Raw genomic sequence first — 24,975 nt, 5'->3', positions numbered from 1 at the left:
TTCAAGTTATGAAATTACTGTAGCTAGGTTTTCATCCAATTGGTGACAGATTTTTATTCAAATGTTCAAAAATCTGCATAAAGAAAATATGTGCATTTCCCACCAGTGGTGTTTCCACCAAACAAACTTGTTGCGGATAAAAAATCAGTGCATGATAACGTAGTGCACACAACATGTACTTTTTCACTTCATTTTTCATGTACGGAAAAAAAAGTAAAGTTCAATGTGTTTCCATTGTACCAAAAGTTTTGTCCCAATCTTTTGGGGGAGTTAAATAGCAAATGTGCCTACTCTGGTCTTGGCACGTGCACTCTAGCCAACAGCTTGCTAATACTGTGCGGGTAGGCTAGTCTAAATGATGAGATTATTATGGACAAGAGTGAGAATATTTTTATTTGTCAAAACGGCAGTCAAGCATCGATCATCATGTCACCAGAATAAGACCCTTGATATTTATTGGAAAGGAGCATCAAGAACACTTTCACCACTCTGTGAAGTTCATTGTAACTTATTTCATCAGTAGCCTAATAAACTGCATGCTTTCCCGAGTCATAGTGGGAGGACCACACACCATATTATGCAGTGAACAACAGCTCATAATAATGTCCGGAACGGAGCAAATGGAATGGCATCAAACACCTCGTGTTTGATGTATTTGACACCATTCAACTGATTTCTGCACCAGTCATTACCACGAGCCCGTTCTCCCCAATTAAGGTGCCACCAACCTCCTGTGATATCATCGCGTGACTCCAAGTTTACTTCGATATGAATGGTTATTACATTAATATTTGCGCATAAAGACGTTTCCACCGCCATTTCGCGCATCATTTATTTTATAGACACAAAAAGACCCCACCAAACTTCCTGTTTCCATCACAGCTGTCGTGATTTTTCTTTTATACGGCATGACTTTACATAAAAACTGTGGACGGAAACGTGGTTAGTGACAACAACCTTCTGAAATTACTATGAAATTACTGTGACAAAAAACTTCCAGCTCATCTTCCCACCAGGTGGCTGTGAACATTTCTTACTTATCTGAAGTAACTTGACTAAGGTAAAGAAAATATTGGGCAACCCCTGCCCTACCCACTACTAGAACAGACAACATTGCAACTATCTGACTGGTAAAGAACGCAATCTGTGTTTTCTTTGCAATCTGAGAAATATTTCGCTATGAATGGATGAATGAATACTTCTGTATTTTCTTATATCAGACAGGCATAGAGGTAGTGCAATGTGAAAGGGTATATGTTTACACCACTAGGCCATGCTTACTTTCCACTTGGTGACCCTTCCGAGGTCCATGCTGGGCATGCTGATGGGGCAGTGGTTGGGCCCCAGACGCAGCTCGTTTTCTGAGCAATGCTCCAGGGCGGAAAAGCAGGTATACGCTAACGAACAGGAAGGCCATGGAGGTGACCACGTACGGCACCAACAGACCATCCTTCAGCAACAATGGCAGCATATTGCAGAGGGAAGGCAGGCGGGAAAGAAAGAGAGGGAGGGAGAGGGGGAGTACAACAACAATGTAGTCTCTCAGAAACACATATTTCCATCCAATAAACTCTGACTATGCTACATAAAGACGTGCGTTTACAATTCAGACAGCCGTAGTAGGGCCTTCTTAAATCCAACAAAACCCCATCTATTCATTGGCAAAATAAATACCCATCACATTTTTTTTTAAATACATACTTCGCCAATTCAACAAACCCAGTACATTCAGACGCTCTTACAATAACTGTGCTTAAGAAACCATTTGACTAAATTATGCAATTATGTCTTCAATTTACCCAAACAAAAGATGTATGTCTCCAACAATGGGAGGAGTGGAGATGCACAATGCGGGCCCTGTCAGTTAGACTGTACTAGAGGAGATATACAGAATGACTTGCTGTCCCTATACAAGACATGCTTAGAGGAGAGGTATGCTGGCGATGCAGTGTCATCCACAGACATCCCTATACTAAACCACACGCACAACAATTAGTACTGCCGGAAGAATTTAACGACAGCTGGTGAAAGTTAGTCAGCTTTCGCTTCCTCTCCGACTGTTCCCTTCATACTGACTCCATTTGAATCTTTACTCGACTCGTCCGGAATAAAATCGTCCATAGAATATCAACACAAACATTCATCTGACAAAGCATCCTATACTTTTCGAGGATTTTTCTAACAGCGATTTTTAGGATTTACATTCAATGTACAGGATTGTACTTTTTGAAAAGTCTCTCCTATGACCTTTAAGTTAGTCTGATGGTGTTGGCCAGTGTACTTTCTCCATCAGTGTTTCTCCTACTGTAGCTTCTTACGTGAACAGGGAGGCCTGTAAAAAACAGACGGCTGGCAGAGGGAGGTCATTCAGTAGTAGGGATACTTGGCCTAGAGGCCGACAGAAAAAATTGGGAGGAGAAAAGGTTAAACACCCCTAAATTATACCCACTTTATCGAACAATCAACACCCTATGGGCCCTGGTCAAAAGTAGTGCGCTATATAGGGATTAGGGTGCCAATTTGGACGCAACCATCACTCCCTGATTATATAATTACAGTAGTACTCTTTGCGTATCCAGTTACTCTCATTCATATAGCCCCAATAATTGATCAACCACAAACAACGCCCTCCTCTGCTCCACGTCCCGGCGTTCCTCTGTAAGCTCTGGACATACATTACCGATTGATCCGGGGACAGACAGGTGGGAGATATAACTCAATCGTTAACGAAGCAACAGATCAGCAAAACCTGAAACCAAATCCCACTGTGCAGTAAAACCTGGATAACCTAGCGCTTACAGCTGCCTGATGCTTTTTATATACTGCACTGCGGTTGGTGAGGTAAACGATTAGGAACCGCATGCAGACAGGAAGGCACACACACACATGCATGTGAGCACACACACCCCTACTCTACTCACAAGGCCGGCAGGATGATTGAGTTTTCGTGAACTTGGAAGGAAATGGAATCAAACATCAGAAAACAAGACAAAAATACTCACTTACCAAGTCAAGTTTGAACTGCCATAGCATAGGGTTCACCAATAGTTTGATTGACAAAGGTAGGATAGCCAGGAGAGTGGTGGCCAAACTGAAAACTAAACAATAACAGAGAAGAATGAAGTAATCTATCATCATTCATAGAAACAATGCTATGATAAATCGGAACAAATAGTGAATGGCCCAGCCCAGAAACCTAAACCTCATGGTGAAACCGAACTGTGCGGCTGCTGGCTCGTTTTAACCCCAGCACGGTCCACCCATAAGACCACCAGCTATGTGGGAAATGTATCAAATACTGGCCCGCTTAGGGCACCCCAGCATTAGTTTAACCCTTCAATTGTCACTCACTGGGGATAGACACAGGAAGGGAGGGGTGAGAGGGGAGGGGACCAGAGGGGTACCTCCACTCCGGCTGAAGGGGTAGGGATAGGGTAAGGTAGGGCAGCGCACGAGTGAGAGGTGTGGGCAGCTGCGTCATGGGCCCCATTAAGGCCTTAAGGGCCCCTGGGGAAAAGGGGCAACAGGACCCCCAACATGGGGCAAGAGGAGTGCTTAAAGGGTTAATGGATGGGTGGGCTATGGAAGGGGGCTGGAGGGTCAGGGTGATTTAGAGTACAGTTCACAGATCATTTTCTGGGGTTGTTGAGAACTATTTAGTGGTATTCCACATCCATGAATAGTCACCGCAGTAGTTCACATCAACGGTAACAGTGAGGTGACCGGTGATACCAGGCCATAGAAAGACGTATAGCCCTCCTCCCCTCAAAACATACAGTTATTATAATATTCACCCATGACGATATCTAGTGTTTTCATTTGTGTTAAATACGCTGCAGTCACAGAACTCCCAGTTAATCCCTGGTCTTAACAGTCTGGCAGGAACTTGTCCATCCTGTTCAGAGTGCACACCCCTAAATATAGCCCCGCGGGTTATTCAAGCACACGCCACCATGACGACGAGAGAAGGGTCCCATGACTGACTGTAGCCTCTCCTCATTCATGAGGACCTTAGGGGAGAACAATCTTTGACTGGCATAACATTTCATGTCGCCACAGAAAAGTTAACTTGCTTTTTTCCCCCCCCAAACAGAAATGGTTCAAATGGTTTATTGCGGCATTCCAAATCTGAAATCTCATCAGCATATTGCCAATAGTTGTCAGAGGGCCGATAAAAGCCCATAGCAGCTGGTAGTGCTCAGTATTCAGAAGCTGCTCTCACATAATTATTACAAGGGATAATCTTCGTTTCACTCTGCTATAACACAGAGGCTCTCGTGTGAGGCTTCTCAGAGAGCAAGAGAGAGAGAGGAGGGGCAGAAAGAAAGACAATGAGATGGAGTGATAGAGAAAGATAAAGAGATGGAGAGGGGGATTACCCGAGGTAGAGCTGGGTATCAGTGGACAGGATGGTCTTGATCTTTATCAGGGCGTTCAAGCTGCACCCATGTGTTGGCCACTCTATCCTGTCAACACACACACACACACACGCGCGCACGCACGCACGCACGCACGCACGCACGCACGCACCTTTAAATAAGAAAATAGCTCACTTCCTATACTGATACACTTTTTTTTTTATCCATGTGAATCAATAAAAGGTGTTACAAAACTCATTTCAAGCCAAGGGTTTCAAATGTAGAAACTCACATATACGGTATTACAGTACGCTGCTCTAAAAAGCATTCTGTTTTGAAGAGAAGCAAACAAGTGGCGTTGCTCCAAGTAAAAATGGCCCAACTGAAAGTGCAATAAAAATCCCTTCTGTGCATTCCACAGCACATTTACACAGGAGTGCTTCGGGAAGCATTACCAGCCTCATAAATCGCCCCTGCCAGGGTCCAGGGAATGGGATGTCACTGGAAGCGATGCACTTATTTGTACACTTGGGGACACAGGGTTAAATGTTCAAAAGATAATCACATTACAACGACTTCCGCATACTTCGGCACATTCCCATTCAGACCACCCCATAGAAGACCACAGTGTCCACCCACCACACCCACCTAAGGCAGATGGAGTTAGGGCCGTTGTGATTAATGCGATTTAAGTGCCCTAGAAGTTGTTCTGGGATCAGATATTAAGGCCCCCTGCGGTTTCTGTGATATGAAAGAATGTAGAAATGCAAAGCAGTCTAACCCAGGGTTTCCCAAACCTGGTCCTCGAGTACCGCCAACAGTACACATTTTTATTGTAACCGTGGACAAGCACACCTGATTCAACTTGACAACTAATCATCAAGCCCTCATTGCGCTGAATGAGGTGTGTTTGTCCAGGGCGACAACAAAAGTGTGTACTGTTGGGGGTACTGGAGGACCAGGTTTGGGAAACACTGGTCTAACCATGTCTTGTAATAGTGTGGTCCCTTCTATAGTGTGAATTTCTACGAGGTCCTCTGGGCCTTGCTACAGCTGCTCAGAGCACAGCTGTGTGTGTGGAGGTTATGGACAGGCCCAGTCAGCAGGCAGGCCGTCCTGCCGACATCTAGGTCTCATCTCTCCTCGAACACCCCCCCCCCATAGTCCCGCCAAATAAGTACCCTACCGGAATGTCCCCCCAATGCCGCCTGGGCTGAGGTCAACACATGAACCATGGGGTTCGGCAGCAAATGTGGGTTAGTGCCGTTGGTGGCGCTCCTTACCTATAAGCCAGTGTAGAATTTCACAGGCTGCAGCATTTGGTGCCATTTTTGTGAAGCAGGAAAACTGAGATGGCCAGAGTGCTGTTTGATGGGTAAACTTACAACATACCCTCCCCTCCTCACCCCCCCATCCCCTCCTCCTCACCCCCCCCATCCCCTCCTCCTCACCCTCCCACCCCTTCTCGCCATGTCCGCTTTCCCTGGCCCGGCTTTCCGCTTACACGTGCACAACTTCACAATTAGTTCAGACAGGCTTCACCTGGAGCCCCTCGCACCGCGGCCTGTTAGGGGTATAGAGTCGCTCACACCCGGTGTATTATGTTTGCATCGTTTCATAAACAAACAACTGCCATGCATACTGCCACCCTGACCAGCCTCACAGAATTTTCAATTACTTCGCACATCACCGCACCTTGTGTGCCACCTCCGGGAATGGGTAGGTCTACAGGACACGGCGGACATAGGGAAGATTCCAAAAAGCTGAGCCGCGAGCCTTGGCCTCAGCTACCGACCCCCTCTACTCCCCCAACCCCCCCCCCCCCATCCTCCTCCCCCATAACAGTGTTACTTTACCTCAGCACCTCGATCATGACATGCTTTCAACGGTGCCCGCGGAAGTGTTTGCGATGCTACTCTCACTAATGTCCCCTGTGTGATCCATCATTGTCCGTTCGTCTTTAATTTCCTCCCCCCTCTCCCGCCCTCCCTCGTTCCTTCTCCCTTTTCTTCCAGTGTGGCCTCGCTGTGTGTACATACACACGTGTAAGTTCACTTATCAAGGACGCAGCGGTTTGGCTGACAACATTTTGCACAGCGAATGGATGAACTCTGACACGGATAGCATTGGACCCTGGCACCACATCACATCACATGGCTAAAACATGGCCCCACAATGATGTGCTGAAATGACCCTGGCAGTAAATTAGCTAGATTTATCTGTCCCCTCCCCCCCCGACCATTCAACATTTTATTCCTCTGTTTTCTATGATCCTGCATGGGATCCATTTCCAATTGGCTAAGCACAGAGGAATTGAGTGTGTGTGTGTGTGTGTGTGTGTGTGTGTGTGTGTGTGTGTGTGTGTGTGTGTGTGTGTGTGTGTGTGTGTGTGTGTGTGTGTGTGTGTGTGTGTGTGTGTGTGTGTGTGTGTGTGAGAGAGAGAGCATGTAGGCTGTGCTTTGTAGAACAGGGGGCACCGCGCACCACTCCTGTCTATAAGGGGCAGCACTGTGTTAACTACCTTAGCCCCCTAGTCTTTCTACAACTTGGCAGATATTGTGGTCCCTCAGGTAAAAAGGCAGTTATCACCGTAGATCATAGTCTCCTAAACGATGGGTAGGCATCCTCTACATCCTAAATCAGGGCTATTCATACAGGGATGGAGCAGCAGAGGTACTCCAGGGGCTCCTCAAATGTTTTGTTAATGAATATCACTAGCAACAACAGAATAAATAGAGTTTGAATTACATACCTACAGTAGAAAAGAGGAAAATATTTAATTTCTAATGATGTCAACTTAATAGCTAATTACACTGGAGTAATCTAGCATAGGCTTTGAAAAAGCACCCGGGTTTCACTAGCCGTGGCAAGTGCTGTTGCTTTCTCGACCAAAACATGGCTAACCTTTATTTAACCAGCCTAACGGCTGCTATTAGCAAAAATGTGTTTGGAGTTATATTACCTTTCTAATAGGCTATGTTAGAGGTTACACTTCGTCTTCCGATTATAGAACTGTGGGGATGTCAAAATAACGAAAAGCTATCCACCAAATATACTCATATTAAAATGTTGATTACTTCTCCTTTCCATTATCATTCACCTGATGGTAATACAAGATGTTAAAAAAGTGTTTTGCTAACATATGATGGGGGGTCCCTATGTTACCAGTTTGCCTGGGCAGGGTCAGTGTTGTAAATTAACTAAGTAAAAATACTTTGAAGTACTACTTTTGGGGTACTTTATTATTTATATTTTTTACAACTTTTACGCACTGCATTCCTTAAGAAAATATGCACTTTTTACACCCATACTTTTATCCTGACGCTCAAAAGTACTTGTTACATTTTGAATGCTTAGTAGGACAGGAAAATGGTCCAATTCACACACTTATCAAGAGAAAGTGTGGTCATCACTACGGCCTCTGATCTGGCGGACTCAAAAAACTGAAATGCTTCTTTTGTAAATTATGTCTGAGTGTTGAAGTGTGCCCCTGGCTATTTGTAAAAAATAAGAAGAAAATCGTGCTGTCTGGTTTGCTTAATAAAAGGAATTTGAAATTATTTATAGCATTTACTTTTACTTTTGATACTTAAGTATATTTAAAACCAAATACTTTTAGACTTTTACTCAAGTAGTATTTTACTGGGGGACTTTCACTTTTACTTGAGTCATTTTCTATTAAGTTATCTTTACTTTTACTCAAGCATGACATTTGGGTACTTTTTCCACCACTGGGTGGGGGTCCCTAGGCAACAAAAGTTTGAAGACCCATGTCTTAAATCCATCTTTATGTCAAAAGACTGGGTTGTGGACGAAAACCTGGTTTGGTCACCAAAATATCTGTTGGTCACCATATCATTCTAGAACAGGGAACTATATTCAGCTGTGGGACGATTTTGGTTGGAGAACAATTATAATTATTTGTGCACTGCAAATTGCCCCAAAAATAGATTGTACTTGAAAATAACAATCATTTGATACCTTGATTACATTGGGACACGATCATGTCTCTTGCTGTATTTGTGGGAATACATGGTGAACAGACTTCCGAAATTAAACACGTTTAGCTGAAATCCTGGTGAATTTAGTATTTTTTTTATCTAAAACTTTGGGGGCCAAAAAACATAATTTACGGGACGGTTTTGGCTGCCTGTTGTCGACCCGTTCTAGAAACTTTAGGTGACTCACGTCGCAGAATGTTAGGGAAAGAACTTGACCCTGTGTGGTTCTGTTGGTAGAGCATGGTGCTTGCTACGCCAGGGTTGTGGGTTTGATTCCCATGGGGGACCAGTATGAAAATGTATGCACTCACTACTGTAAGTCGCTCTGGATAAGAGCGTCTGCTTAATTATGTAAAACGTAAACTTGAGAGTATGACTAATTGGCTTGAGCACTGAAAACTTTTGGGGTCACTATCAATTACACAGTATGTACCTCGAAGAGGCCCCACTCCACAGGAAAGAGGCGGTGCAGCGCCTGACTGTGGTCAGACAGGAATGGCAGCCAGCAAACGTCACCAGGACTGTTACAGCGTTCTTTACTAGCAGGAAAAACCTCGGTACATGGTGGGTGAGAAGACAAATGATAAAGTACACCGAACCTTTAAATGGGAACCTTTATCTACTGCCCCAGAGTCAGATGAACTTGTGGATACCATTTTTATGTATCTGTATCCAGTATGAAGGAAGTCAGAAGTAGTTTCTCAAGCCACTGCTAACTAGCATTACTACAATGACTGGAAGTCTATGGGTATCTGCTAGGTCATTGCGCTATCGCTAGTTTGCAATTGCGCTAGAGCAAGTTAGCAACCTCCTTCAAACTGCACACAGAGACATTAAAATGGTATACACGAGTTCATCGGACTCTGGGGAAAATCCTAAAGTATCACTTTAAAACTGTCAAATACCCAAAACATAAACTCACTCGGGCACTGTCTGTACATTAAATCTAAATCAAATCCATTTTTATTTGTCACATGCGCCAAATACAATAGGCGTAGACCTTACCATAAAATCCTTACTTACAAACCCTTAACCATTACTCGCTATAAAAGCACTTGTAAAGCAGTAAAACATAAAAATGCATATTTTCAACAGTATTCATTGGCTGAATCTCAGCTCTCTCTGTTGTTCTCTCTCACATGTTCCTCTGAGAAGTAAGATTGATGTAGCGGACTCCAAAAAAGACAACAGCTGTGCACATGACTGTCCGCGCATCCCAAGTTAGTCAATGTATGTTGTGAAAACCATGCATCAGCTAAAAGTATTTCACAGTAGGTCAGCTGTAGTAGCCGTGTGGTGGTAAAGTTGCACACACAGGAATAGCTGAGGAGCTTGGGCATGGCGATAGTGTCATCTGGACATATCTTCCCCTACCCATCTAATCCAGCTATCCATTTGCTACCAGATGCCCTTGGTACATTGTTACTAGATAAACAAATGTGAGGACACTAGTAACAGTCATCCAATCGGATTGCCTCGCCTCAATAACTCCGCTACTCTGTTTGGGAGAGTGGCAGAGTGGACATAGTATAGGCTACTTCATGGGGCCATGTTTTGTCCACTCGCTACAGGAAGTGGTGGATTCAGAGTATTTTCTTTAAAAAAAAAATCATTCTGTGATTCAGCGTTAATGAAAAATAATCTGATCTTTGATGCTTTTTTTCCTCAGACTTGATGGTAAACTGATTGTCTGATTGATTGATTTTATACAGCGAAATCATACATTCTCCACTGGCTCCCACACAACATCTTTCCACACACACAAACCTCCTTAGCCAGGGGTGTAAGTCTAAGTCGGCTAACTCACCCTCGGCCTGCCAGGCCCTGCTTGAAACACTTGCCCAGTAAGTAGCAGAAGAAGGGCAGGGAGTGGTAGAGCTCCATCTGTTTGCTGTTGAGGTGCCAGGACGAAGGCCAGAGAGCCTAGCATGTCCCAGCCCAGACCCACCACACCCCATAGGGCCAGCCCCAGGCTTATACTGTTGTATTTGACGCCAGGTTAAAGAAAATAGACATGATTATACGGTTAACCCCTTACACACGTGGAAATTGGTCTATGTTGATAGGGCCAAATTGAAATGTTTCCAACAGAAGAACTATATAAAGCATATGCATGACCATGGTAGTAATTGAAAGAGAACACTTTGGAGATTACGGAAGAAAGGGTCAGACCAAAAGGTGAAGACACAACAGTTCACCTGACACAAGACTGAATCCAAACATTATACACTGTTGATTGTTTGTGCATTTTACATTTACTGTACTTTTCACGGCATTTGTCAATAGCGAAATCGGAAAACACTCTGGACACATTCAGAAACATAATAAAAATATTATTTGAAATGTTGGAGTAGGTGCAAGATAAGAAGAAAAAAAAATCATTACAAGAGTTTGAATGACAAGTCTAAGTGGTGTTTCCAAGTGGCCACACACCTCTCCAAAGTGTGCCCAGTTCCTAAGTCATTTCAATGCACTTTTATGACTCAATGAAAGAGCCTTCAACTATCAGCTGCTTTTTTGAGCTCTCCTAGCTTTGCCATTGAGGAACTAAAGGAAGACCACTTGTCGTTTTTGGTTGGAACACAGCCCTGTGTCCCCACCATCACTAAATAAATCGCAATCTTTTGACCGCTTATCCTATTGCCGACATGTTATAAAATACAATCTTACAGTGTTAGGCTTTCCAAAGGCACATCAGACAAACAGATTGTAATTTTGGTGCGCATAGAATGGAGTCTAGAGGGCATTCAAGTGCGTGTTTCGCGGCTAATTTTCCTCACAATACGACAAACACAGGCTCATTGTGTTAAGGACAACCCAGGGAATAACACGTCATCCTTATAACTGTAGATCAATCACAGCGATGATAAAACGTTGATACTGTAAATTACATGACTTTTCAAATATGGAACTGTTAACATTTGGGCTCAGGGGTGTGTGGTTTGCTTGTATGACGTCAAAGCAGTATTTTTTATACTCCTCAACGTCTGCAGCAATTCCCTCATTCAGACAAAAAAATGTGCGAGAGTAGCCGGATTAGAGGGAGGGATGGGGGGCATTTTCTTGTCGCGAGCGGTGCTCAAGTTTATAACGGTTTTCAGTCAAAACCCATACAGAACTATGAAGTGGTGTCATGTACTGTATACCATGTTGCTGTACAGCCACTGCGTTCCAACTTAGGCGCTTATCAATGACAACATTTTCAACCCATATATGGGATGACAGGGGCTGTGAGTGGAAAGGGCTACAGCTCATAAAGTTTCTAACGCTGGTTTGTCAGAATCTGTAGTGCAGTGATAGAGACAGCTTTGGTTTTTTAAAGAAACTGGAAATGCCCGTAGTCGGTGAGAATAAGGCCTGGATAGAGCAGGACACAGGACTGCGCAGACCTAGTATCTTTATTTTTTCGAGTTCTACAGTATCTTTGCTTTTCTAGTTTTTAGTATCTTTGTTTTTCTCGTAACTTTTTAGTTACAAGCAAACAGAGGACATGGCAATTACATAATTCTGCCTTACCTTCTCTTGTTTGATCCTTCACTGAGGTAAAAACAGTAAAGCACAACAGCGGGAACGTATATCAGCGGATCTGCAACAGGACCTGAGAAAAGATACATATATTATTCAGGGGGTTTAACAGCTGTTTGATACCGGTCCTTCAGTAGTCTTAGCTGTGCCACTCATAACCATCTTATGAGCTAAGCTTTCATAACCTTGAGATGTGTGCTGTTCCACCCACTCTGGGTTTATCAGCTTGGCTCTGCAGGGAAGCACATACACATGGTGACATAGTGTTAGAAATAACTTGTGTGTGTGTGTGTACAAACAGACTTAGACATGAGCACAGAGTAGGCTATGTTAGGCTGTGGGTGGGGGGGGGGGGGGGGGGGGGGGGTCAGTCTAAACCCCAGCATTTCAAGTTGTTGAAGTACCTGGATGGATAAAGAAAAATGCAAGACAATAGCATAGGCTATTGGACAGGTGTATGTAGACCAGCATACCATTCATAATAAACAGGCAGATTATATGTCACTTCTTGCCAGTGCCGTTGAGTTTCGTAGGCCCCGAACATAGGTGGTTTGCCAGCCCCTGGAAATAAGATACATGTGTGAATATGCTGCTAAATGATAATAACTACGAGCTAGCTACAGCAATAATATGCAGAGGAAGAGAGCATAGTCATGCTGCTGAACAGTGGCAGCAAGCTGACTCATATTTTTGTTTGTCTAATGGCCATAATAATTGCACTAAAATACCGGCTGCCTTTTACCACTCAAAATCAGCAATTTGATAAAAGTTTAAGTTACAATGGCACGCTAGCTAGCTAGCTTTGTTTGAAACTGAGACCTGTCAGTGAGCACTGCAGGTGCAGCATTAGCACAAATAAAGCTAGCTAGTCCACTTCCTAGGTGAATAAGAGTTCAAGGGTTCAGCCCATCTCGCCGTAAGACCGAGAAAAACACAAAGGGATACAAGACTCCAGTTCTCCATGCCCGCGAGCATAAAACAGCTTTATTATCGGCAACGAAATGCTTTAATTTTCGGTGCATGTTGCAGATTCCTGCAGGATTGTTGTTTACACTTCATGAACACGTCAGAGTAGGCACTGGGTGATGACGTACATCTCTTCCTCTCGTTGCCTTTTTGATTAGAGATGGATGATGCTGACTGAGGTCGGATATAGAATATTCGATCCCCATCAAAAGTGGCATAAACCGACATTTTCACATCATGTGTCAAATATGCACAAGTAAGAGGTGAAAAAGCAGAGATAGTAAAGGATGTATACATTTTGCTTGTTCATTTGTGATTTGGAGATTTATGGAACCAGTTTTCCACAAATGTCCATTTAAAATGGCAGTAGTAGGCACATATGAGTTTGAACGCTTAGCAACCGTTTCCAGGTGTTGGTCCAAATGATAAACGAATGCCTAGTCTGAAGATTAGACAGATTTATTTTTATACAAATGATTAGCCTGAAACTTCAGTGATGAGTGCTGTGAAAGCCATGATTCTCTCTGGAGGATTGACATAAAGGAGAGAGGCTATATGAGGTAATTTATGAATATCAAAATACTGTAGCAGAATACAGTGTATCACCAAGGTGCTTGTTGTCACCTCCAGTCCAGTTACTTTCTGCCAGAGGCACATCCTGTATGACCTTTCAATCCAGTGACGTCTACATTACAACCATGTCTCTGTTTCCATTCTGAGGGGTAAGAAGGTATTGGATAAAACACATCACTTCTTCTGGTTCAGGCATCAATTATTTATAAATAATAATAACCTCGGACAACTGCTGATTTGCAATGACTTTCATTACAATGAGAAGCCTATAACTCATTGATGGCCATTAGTTATTAATACCCTGGTGTGCCAGCTTTACTTTGTCATTTATTGCTTAATCTCAGTGCCTTTTAAATATTCAGTAACTGCTGTATCTACATTTACTGTCTATGATCTGGCCTGGCTTGTCACCCCTGCTATAATTCTATATTGAAGGCTTTCCAGGTCTTGCCTGACAATGCACTGTGTCTGAACTGGCACCCTAATCCCTAATGCACTATATAGGGAATAGGGTGCCATTTCAGATGCAGACCCAGTCTTTGATTATGCCTTTACCCATGTTTCGAATGTATAGAATAGAGTAGGCAATGGTTGTGGAGAAGGACATGAAGCAATGCAGCCTTGTTCTTTGCTTGCCAATGCCACTTGAGTCTATATGGTTTTTTACTATACCTATGTTTTCTACCAATCCAATAGAGTGGGGAATGGATGTGGAGCAGGAGACGAAGGAATGGAAACAGCTTAAGCTGGGGGGGTACCCTTATCATCATCATCATCAGGGTGACGAATGACTGGAGGTGCTGCTGCTGGACTCCAGTGGATGCCTGTCTGTTTGCCCTTAGGGGATGAAGGGATCAATTAAGTAATGAAGTAACTCTATCCAATAGGTGACACTTGTTGTTGCTACAACACAGTATTATGACAATGACAACATTGTAATGGCACAATGGCAGTGGTAGCTAAATGCAACAACCAGGTATGCAACCATATTAATAATAATAATAATGATATAATAATACTAATAATAATATGCAACCATTTTGTTTTGTTTGCACAGTTAATATAATTATTGACCATTTGCCATAGATCATAGGTAATTATTGAAATATATTTGTAGATTTCATTACACGCGCGCGCGCGCGCACACACACACACACACACACACACACACACACACACACACACACACACACACACACACACACACACACACACACACACACACACACCACACACACACACACACACACACACACACACACACACACACACACACACACACACACACACACACACACACACTCCCAGTAAATTGCACTTTGGATAAACTGATGCACCTTGGAAATGGATCAATAAAGTATTCTCATTTTTAAGAAACAGTGGGAAATAGGCCTACAAAACAGAGATATTATTTTGGGAATGTCACCTGGAATATTAGCTATGTGTCATCTGGAAAATGGATCAATAAAGTATTCTTCATTGTATAAAAATAGGCTACACAAAACGTAGCCTACATTCCCAACTGAAACACCTTTCATAGCTAATAAAGTAGGCAGTACAAAACAGAGTGATCATCATGGGAATGTGTCATTTGCAATATTAGAGGTCCGAGTTCCATATTAGAGAATTTATTTTATTGGGAGAATCAATTTGTGTCAACCAGATGACGTAGGCCAGTATAAGGCCCTTATGTGCAACTATATGGGAAATGTGTTCCTTGTTTTCTCTGTTGTAGGCCTAGTACATGTCAAATACAAACATTTAGAACACATTTATACACAGACACAACTGTAAATAAACGTAAATAATAAGTGAGGCTATACTGTAATATTGCTATTAGTATTACTCAATCTTCACTCAAAATACCTTGCTATATACTGTATACTCAGCTAAGCTTTCATTTACAGGCCAAATTTGATTTTGGATAGGCCTACTGTATTAATGCAAGACTCTTATTATGTCAAGTATACGAGAGAATCTCAGTGGTGTTCCATGCTGACTGTGCCGTCAGTATTGAGAGTGTGTTACGGGGTTGTGGGAACCGCTTGTCCTCGCTGTCCATACACCCCACCTGTGCAGGGCGCGAGAGCAGGTGCAGCTGCAAAGGTCAACGTCGTGTGTGATTGTGAGCACCGCGCAATCCACTAAGCGCAGCAACTTTCAGCAGAGCTCTATAGGATTTTTAGGCCACCCTAAAACGGAAACGCGTCCAAACATTTGTGCGCAGGTGATCATTCTTCCCGTGTTGTAAGCCATTTCGTTGGAAAAGACGTGGCTATGTCAGTATGATTATTAGCCTATTCATCATATTTGACATATAGTAGCTTACTAGCCTATATACCTTATCTATACGGCAAAATCTTAAAACCTTCAAATGGCTAATCCAGGCTTGTGGGGGATGCGTAATTTCCATCCAAAAAACGTATTTGATCGAGACCTGTAATAAATATGAATGTTTAAATACCAATTTGAAGTTTATTCATATAACTAATAGCTATAAATATTATCGTTATTGTTGTCCATAAATAGGTTATGCTTGTTTTTTCATCTTATTTCAAGTCAAAATAGTTTCATTATAATAGCTTATTTTTCATATGGGCTCCGATTTTTTTTTCGAAGAAAGTATTATGGGAAAGACAATTATTTAATTGTGCATATTGTGCACAACAATTCGTCAAAGCAACCTAAGACTGCAACAAGAATAAAAAGTATATTCACTTTGTCCTGATATTTAAGCTTACATTATGCAGAACAATTATTTGGAGGATTGTGATTGTCAAAACGAGTTGGCAGCCCCTGTCAGTCTGCTTAAGGAGCTCTGGTGGTCCACGGCTGCAATACCCATCGAAGGTTACTACTTGACGTCAGGTATATAAAAAGCACGGGCTCTATTATAACCTTGCACTTGTTAAAGAGTCAACTATTTCCCACCAGCTGCCCCTAAAATAGACACACGATTAAATCCCGTTGAATCTAAACAATGTCACAGTGTCTCTATTCCAAGATAAATAAGATCTACCAAGCCACTCCAGTATATGAAGCTACTTATTCTAACAGAACAGTAGCCCTGATGAAAGTCACCCATATAATGCCTCAGGGAAGATATTTAGGACTTGCCTTATGTTTCTCTGTGTTTAAATGGCTTTGCACAAGAATACAGGTGTCAATAAACGCCACCTAGCGATGTTCACAAGTCATTGCTGTTACACGGTTATGTGTGTGTTATTGTGTGTTACATTCTTTAACAGTGAACACAGACCAGGCAGATCCGAAAAAGACAGGGGCGGAATTGCTCCATCGAATAAAAGCCATATTATTAGCAAACTAATAGCCTACCGGTATTGCATGACAATATAGACTGTAGACCTGTGTAGGCTTAAGTGTTCTCAATGGCTGATGTTTTTGTTTGGCTAGAGATTAATTGTTATACTGCCTGCTTAATTAAAATGTATTACTCTTACTTAAGACATAATAGAGAACATGGTAATAATTATGAGACACATACCCACATTGCGTCAGTCAGAGTTTTTTGGAAAATAACCAGCTTGCCAATTAAAAATAAACATTTGAATGAACAACCCTCGGTTGATAAGAGTTCGTTTATTAATACACAAATTTCAATTAGACATGACATTATAACCTAATATAGGATCAACAATCGCCTATCAAAGCGATTGTAGGCCTTACAAATCTCCCCTCACAACGAAGTCCCAAGGTCTACATTTTCCTACATTATTTTTCCTCGAAAGCCTGTAGTCCTGGGCTTATATGGAATCATATTAGATATATGTCTTCTAAGAGAAGCCTCTGCATCGCTACGTCCTGTAAATCATCGGTGGTATGCGATATCAAATCGGAGCAATGCGCATAACAGTGTAGTCTCATCTGAATGAATAAGAAGTCAGTCGTGGAATGGGCGCCCCGTTATCCAGTGTCATTGAGAAGCACTGCCTCAGCAGCTTCTTCAGACTGAAAGTGAATTCAAGAAGATAGCCCTTTCTCTGTTCACATGAGTATCAGTTAAAAATAGCCCCCCCTAACCCCTGTGCACTGCACCGGCCACACACACCATCCACCATTTGCTGGTTGTGTAAAACTGATTAGCCAGACACAACTGTGAAACTAAGTGTTACTTTTATAGTAGCAACACGCAAACATGTTTATATCTCCTTAGTTTCTCTTGTAATAGGACACCTTCATGTCTCGGCATCTGGGCTAACAGTTTAGGCTAGAGCATCTGCACTGCATACGCTTTCTCATGATGAAATCCTGTTTCCTTTATCAAGTTAGTAATGTTAGTGAAAACATTAGTAACAACTTATTTGATAATAAAGTATTTTACTATTTTGAGCCACCAAAATAATTTGCATAAAGGTTCTAATGCTTCTATGTTTGGTTCAAGTTTTACCTTTATTTAAGTAGGCAAGTCAGTTTAAAAAAAAAATCTTATTTACAATGACGGCCTAGAAGCAGTGTGTTTTTTACGTTGTCAGCTCGGGGATTCGATCTTGCAACCTTTCCGTTGCTAGTCCAACGCTCTAACTACTAGGCTACCTGCCGCCCCAGGTAGTGATATAACAAGGAGGCAGAATGTTGAATCGAGCGTTCCGTGGCCTTATAATTTCAAGACATCAGAGTAGCCTAATTTCTGATTTGTGTTTAGGCCTATTTTCTATTCCTGTTCAAATATATTTTATTGTTTTCACATCTGTAAATAAGCCATCATGAGGCACGAGCACAAATAGGCTATAATGATATAGTTATTGTCATGCCAAATTATAACATGATATCATAATAACAAACCACAAACTACTTTTAAAAACAGTTGAATTTAGGCCTAACTGTAAATTGATATTGATAATGAAGGGATATTAAATTAAATTAAAGATTTCCTAATTTGTAATATCAATAGGCATATTTTATATCAATATTACATTTTAACTTTAGGAAATTACCTGTGTTTTAAGTTACAAATGTATTACTTGCGCGAGGTAATAAACACGTCATTACACTCTCACCTAATTATCATAAGCATGGCAATAGACGTATTGAAAGGATAGGCCTACCTTTATTATTGGCCTTAAATTAAATGCACCGGTTTGCAATCTAGTTTTAATTGTTAAATATGTTTACATTTTGATCTAGGCTATTTGCTTACAAATCCATATTGATAGTTTGTCATATCCAAGTCTACTTTCAGATTATTTCCAACTATTAAAATGGTTTCAATTAGAGACGTTTTTATCCCACAGCAGATCTATATCAGATCATTCAAAAACTACATAAAGAAAATGAATACTGCTATTGCTTATTTTATTTTTATTTAATAACAAATGAATCCATTTTACAACACAATAGAGCTACATAGAATACATATATTTTGGATTTATAAACAGACTATTTGTCCAGACTTAGAATAAGAACATGTCGTAACTTGCTTGTATGAAAAATCAAAGCAAAATAGTTGATTCTTTTGAACTAACAGGGAGCTCCCATACAAAATAAAATAGAAAATAATATCAGGAAAACTCGTATAACTACAACTGTTGTACAGTTCAAACACCAAAGATAAAATAGGTAAAGGTCAAACAAGTCAAATTCTTTATTTTTTACAAATATGTACAAATATTACCTGTACAAAAAGCATTCCTTTTCTCTCTCTCTTTTTTTTGTTTGTTTTTACATGGCTACAGATTGGCGGACGTCAGAGTCCAATGCTGCTTATTTCGTGCTGCATACAGTCCCTCCAAGTCTCTAGAAAAATATAAGTATTTTATTGAGAAGGCCATTTGGACACTGCTGACGTTACGGAGGGTAAAAACTGTCCCGACATGATATTAGATGGCATGCTAAGAATTGGTGCAATAGCTGCTGTTGTCCTGGTTAGGCCATGTGCGCTCAACAACGCCGACTGAACAGTCACCGGAGGCCGCATGAAAGTCTGTGCACTCGAGGAAGTGGATACCCCGATGATGTTTTCTATACTGAAAGACGGTCTACTGGAGGGCTCGGACTTGATCATAGACGCTGTGCTAAGGCTGTTAAGCTGCATCTGAAGGCTGGGGCTGAGCTGGGAGTTGAAGGCTTTTCTGTTCAGCTCAGCGGAGGACAAAAGAGGGACAGTCGGGGGCAGCATGGGACCTACCGGGTGCATGTAAGGGTACATCCCTGCTGGATGGGTGTAGGCTGGGTGAATTCCATAATGACGTCCGTAAGGATTTCCAATACTGTAAGCCCCAAAACTTTGCATCATGAGGGCTGTCTGGTCCCTGAGAATATCTGGCTGGTGCCTCTTGAAACGTTTCCTCCTCCGGAGGAAGCTGCCGTTGTCAAACATATCTTCCGATTGTGGGTCCAGGGTCCAGTAGTTGCCTTTGCCAGGGTTGCCCGGCTCCCGGGGGATTTTCACGAAACAGTCGTTCAGCGACAGGTTGTGGCGGATGGAGTTCTGCCAGGCTGGAAACTTCTCCCGGTAATACGGGAACCGGCTACTGATAAACTCGCAGATCCCGCTGAGTGTGAGTTTCTTCTGCGGGCTCTGGAGTATAGACATGGTGATGAGCGCGATGTAGGAGTAGGGTGGCTTCACCAGGCTGTTTTTTGGCTTGCTGCTTATGGAACCCGACGCGCTTTCCGTGCTGTCTGCTTTGGTCTCTCCCTCCCCGGCGCTCTCGCAGGGACTCCCGGACCTCTCCTTCACTTCTATCTCCTCCACCTCCTCCGAGCGGTCGTGCATGCCCCCCTGGCTGTCGCAGTCGCTGTCCCGCTCCATTCCCTCATCGCATTCGCCGACCACGTCGATATCCACATCCTCGGCAGTGAGCACTGTCTGACCGGACATGTCGTTGGCACTGTTGCCACCAGACAGGGTCATCACAACTTACTTTACCGAGAAACAACCAGGGATCTAGGTGCGTGGGTGCGCACGCGGCACGTAGCGGTTAGATCAGATGTCGCCGGATTCTAAATGCAGGTCAGACCGGCCTGCCAGAGAAACTTAAACTTCTGGAAATATTTATCCAGTCTACTAGGCTACGAAGCGTCTTCTCCTTTAGGTTTTTGGTGTGGGTGCGCTTCACACCACGATGTCCTTCAACCGCTATTTCATAGTAAGAGTGATTTTTGAGTGCGAAGTTTAGATGACAAGTGCTTTTAAAGCCTATGTTAAGGACTGTCTGAAAGATTACTTTTTTCAGTTTAAGATATACTATCAGTCCTGCCACGTGATTGGGTGACGTCAGACGTCCCCCTGCTAAGCCATGCAAACTGAAGTTGTTTCATGGATTTGTCAACAAAGGGACAACAGTAATGCTGCTTTCCACTTTCTGGCTGTGTTCGTCCGTCATAGACAATTTAACCGTAGCTGGGGGAAGAAAAAAAATAAAATTGGCCTGCATGATTGAAAAATCTGATGCGCATTAACTCGGGCCTGCGTTAAATCCAAATCTTAACTTTGCTTAAAACAAATTGCTTGTGTTGAAAGCTGCTGAATGAAAACGTCGACAGCTAAGTTAATTGAATCTCTTCTAGTTATTGTTGTGTATGCATTGAATATAATAATGTTATTTCATTGGGAAATAGGCTATAGGCTAGTCTATAATGTTTGCTTGCTCAGTACTCACATTACTTTACGCATAATTATTACTTCAGGCATAAGACTTTTTGGCCAAATACATACTTATTTTACTGTCTATAAGAAAAACTATTATAGGCCTACTAAAAATATAAAGTTTCACTTTCACGCTGGATTTTGCAAATTGAACCAGATAATGTATGGCAAATATTCAGTCGATTAATTCAGTGGATTTGTCAAAGGTGAGAAGGGTATTAGGCAACAACAATGGAAAATAATAAATAAAGAATTGTTAGCAGATTTTGCCAGAGGTGTTAACGACCTAATCATTGTAAGTGTTAGTATATGAATAAGTAGGACCTACGCGACCGGGTGAATGCAAAAGTTCCATTCACAACCGTGAAGATGCGCCCAAATATGTGGGCTGTTCTCATGAAAGAATGTAGAAACGAATAGAGAAGTTCCCTGCGTCTTATGAGAAAAATGTTGCCCTATGTCATTGTAGCGAGCGGATGGAGAGGATCAGGAGGATTACCATCCATGTTCTGATAATAGCGTGCGAACAGCCTGATGATGGTCGGACAAATAGCACTGTTTATCTACTCAAAAGAGGAAGGGTCCATTGCTCATGTGTTAGGTCTGCCGTTGCATGGTTTGTTTAGAAGAAATTAAAAAGGAGAATCTTCCTATCTTAACATGTTCTATGTGCACAAGCAATATAACGTCCTATTGATTCGCTCTGAAACCCACCTCCTGCCTTAATGAAAATATATTTAATTGACAACACAATCAATTATTCTTACCACCCCTCCATTAGAACTAACAAAAATGTGTAAATGACTTTACGATGGGAACGGAGTAGCAGTTAACCATGACCAGGTCTATTTCGCTCAGTTCAAAGCCCCTCGTCTGGCCTCCATTGAAAAGCTAAACAGCAATCTGTGCACATTGGCGTTGCAACTCCCTTAGACAGCACACAGCCCTAATACTTTGATTATTTGCTTATAAAACACTATTATGTGACTACATCATCTTTATTTAGGTCTTAAAATGAAACTATTATTAATACTCAATTAGGCCTATTGTTAATAATAATATACCTAATTATTATTTTAAATGTTATCATTTTTTAATATTATTACAATATTATAACCATTATATTTATAGGCTATATTTTACATTGTTATCGAGAAACCGTCCAAATTATTTTATTTATAACAATATGCTATACGTAAATCGAAAATCGACCTTTACCAATGCATAAAGGAAACGTCTTCTACAATTTGAGGATCTAATATTAGGCTACATAATTTCTGGCGTCATTAGATTCCTCATTCCCGAGCCTGTATTTTGTTATCGAGGGTTTGGGTGATATTTAATCTGAAAACAGACGCCTCGCTGCCGCGACCTCGGTCTTCTCTCTATCCTTTAATTCACCCTGTCATTCTCCCTGGCACGTGGGGCTCGTGCCTAGTGTTGCACCTCTGACGCGGCTGCTCCTTTTGTTAAATAAAAGTCGGATTAATTCGATCATATCGTTAATAATTGTGTCATAGTGAAAAGGGACAAGGCCCCCCGATTAGACATGCATTCAGCTAATCTCTTGCTCAGGCAAGCATCCGGTGACCTGTGGGATGTGTAGTCTATCAATACTGAGCTACTTAGCAGATGAAATCACAGCACACCGACTCCTTTCTATAGCCTATCTCGCTAACAATGACACTACACAACTATTTGCGTAACATGTTTCTTTCCTTTTTCACAAGGTCGTTTTTATGTTTATATCATATTGTTTGTTTTTTGGGGGGATGCTTTTCTTTTTATTTGTGCATTATTGACTAGATTTGGGCATCTCAGAAAAGGCTCCTTTTTTAAATCCGAGGTGTTGTGAAAGACAGGCAGCGTAAATGGGTTATTACGATATTACACCGAAAGGGGTTCAAACCCCTCCTCGCTGTGATCTTTCGAAGCCTCGTAAATCCGCTTTTATACCTTCGCAGTTTAATAATAAAATGTAGCCTACATTTAAGCACATGCACGGCTTATCCCGACAAAACCTTTTAGAATAATAAGCTAACTCTCTCACTATGACCCATTAGAGGACGCAGCAGCGATAGCAGATAGCAGTTGACAGACCGTAGACAGTCGCCGCGTCGTTGCGTTGCAATGTGATTACCAAGCAAGGTCAGAAACAAATACCACCCTATACGGCAAAACCGTATAGAATTTCTGCCTAATTAAATTGCTGAAATAAAAAAAGATAAGGAGGAAATTGAAAGGTGTGGCAGAGAGAGGGAGAGCGCGAGAGAATGTGTGCTCTGAAGAAAAATACATTCCTAGAATGGAAACGGGAAGGGATGTAGAAGGCTGCACTTGAAGCAAGAACGGCGCGTAATAGTTACGCACGGCTACATATTTAATTACGCACAGCCATATATTCCTGCACTGTACTTGTATAAGCCATAATGCTACATTATTTTCACTATTAATTAATAGCATACACAATTAAAACATCCTAAACATCGACTAATGTGTTATTGTCTGCAGAGGAAAAATAATCAGAAGACTCGGCGCGTTCTTGGTGAGCTGTGCATAATCGCTTTAGGGGTGACTGCAGAATCAAAGGATGCTCTCTCCTCTGTTTAAACCCTTCCCTTCCAGTAAAATGTGGAGCTGGAAGCTGCCGCAGATTAAGGGCTTTGGCTCCTGGTATTAGCCTGATGCTTGTGAGTCTGTTTGGCGTTCACCACGTTTCGTTTCAGCGTTTCAGACTGTATTTTGAGATTTAAAAAAAAATCTAAGGTTGAGATGATTGTAACCACTCTAATCAAGATGGTTTTTAATACATCGATCTGACGTGAAAATATTGGTTTTGGTCCAACGACTCGTTTGAAAATATTTCCAGTTGATGTCCCGGTTGATATAGCAGTGTATTGTCGATAAGCTTCATTTAACGATTTGTGCAACTTGACTAGGCCACTGATCTTATATTTATAAAAATGGGTCTATTTCGCTAATAACATGAGGGGCCTTTTGTCAGAGTGTGATACCACAAGGATGTAGGTGTTCAATGGGTAAACAAAAGGTGCAGGAAATAAATAAAAAAATTATAATGAGGAAGATGACAGCAAAAAATGCAAAAGTTAGAATTTCTTCAAGTGTGCAAAGAGCTGCTCCTGAAAACAGATTTTTGAAAGGCAACTGATTTAATTAATTATCGGAGAGCAGTTGGGGGCAGCAAGCGAGTAAAACGGTATGATAAATTAATGCCATTGTTAGCGGGCTTTTAATTACGGCTATTATGTTAATTATTTTACATTACTGCCGAATGATCAGCTCGTCACGTGCCATTCTCTGGAAAACTATTATTTGCATCTAGGAAAAGGAAAAAGGAAGGTGCCGCGGAAGGTGTCATGTTATAGGCTACTTGAGCGGGGGAAAAAAAGACTTTTAATTTAAACGCAATCTCAAATTAGATTTTTTACGGTAGACACCGTGATTCTCTCAAGGCTATAGGCTACCCACCAGAAGGCAGGATTTCATCCGTTCCTTTTTTGGGGGGGAATTCGCCATTTTCACCCCCTTGAAGAATCCACTCTATCAAGCTGCAACTTTCTGTCAAACAATATAATGTAGCCCATTTTTAACCGTCCCTTTTGTAGAATCATCGCAGAGCCTCGCACCGTCATAACAATGCATTAAAGTGGCCAAAACAGAGAATGTGTGTCGCGCTCTGCAGATGCGCCGGAATGATAACGACAAAATTGCTTTGGTAGGCCTATACAAAATACAAAATGACAGGATGATACTGTTAAAAGCCAAGAGGAAACAACATGGACAATCTGTAATATCACGGCCTGTAAACTGGTCTATGGCTGATTTATCGAATGGACACCTGAGTTAGAACACCTTAAATGTAGAACTGGCAGCACTGATGATGGATACGAAAGGCATTTGCTATGGACAAATGATCAATTGA

At 41.9% G+C, this 24,975-nt stretch overlaps 1 protein-coding gene and 1 pseudogene across 1 annotated transcript; both read right to left on the bottom strand.

The window, feature by feature from the left end:
* The window catches only part of LOC106583989 (dolichyl pyrophosphate Man9GlcNAc2 alpha-1,3-glucosyltransferase-like), an 82,402-nt pseudogene extending 69,555 nt beyond the window's left edge, over positions 1 to 12,847 (bottom strand).
* Positions 12,848 to 16,988: 4,141 nt separating this feature from the next.
* On the bottom strand, positions 16,989 to 20,604 carry LOC106584029 (forkhead box protein D3-B-like). The gene has a single exon (XM_014168816.3). The coding sequence runs from the start codon at positions 20,295 to 20,297 to the stop codon at positions 19,197 to 19,199; it is 1,101 nt and encodes a 366-aa protein (XP_014024291.2). The 5' UTR covers positions 20,298 to 20,604; the 3' UTR covers positions 16,989 to 19,196.
* Between the last annotated feature and the right edge of the window lie 4,371 nt (positions 20,605 to 24,975).

The sequence above is a fragment of the Salmo salar genome, chromosome 23 (genome assembly GCF_965601325.2).
Source record: "Salmo salar chromosome 23, fSalSal1, whole genome shotgun sequence".
NCBI classification, from domain to species: Eukaryota; Metazoa; Chordata; class Actinopteri; order Salmoniformes; family Salmonidae; genus Salmo; species Salmo salar.
This window is presented reverse-complemented; position numbering and strand designations above follow the sequence as displayed.

Bases quoted from the DNA above. Each gene is read 5' to 3' on its own strand.
- LOC106584029 (XM_014168816.3), bottom strand. From the start codon at position 20,297: ATGACCCTGTCTGGTGGCAACAGTGCCAACGACATGTCCGGTCAGACA.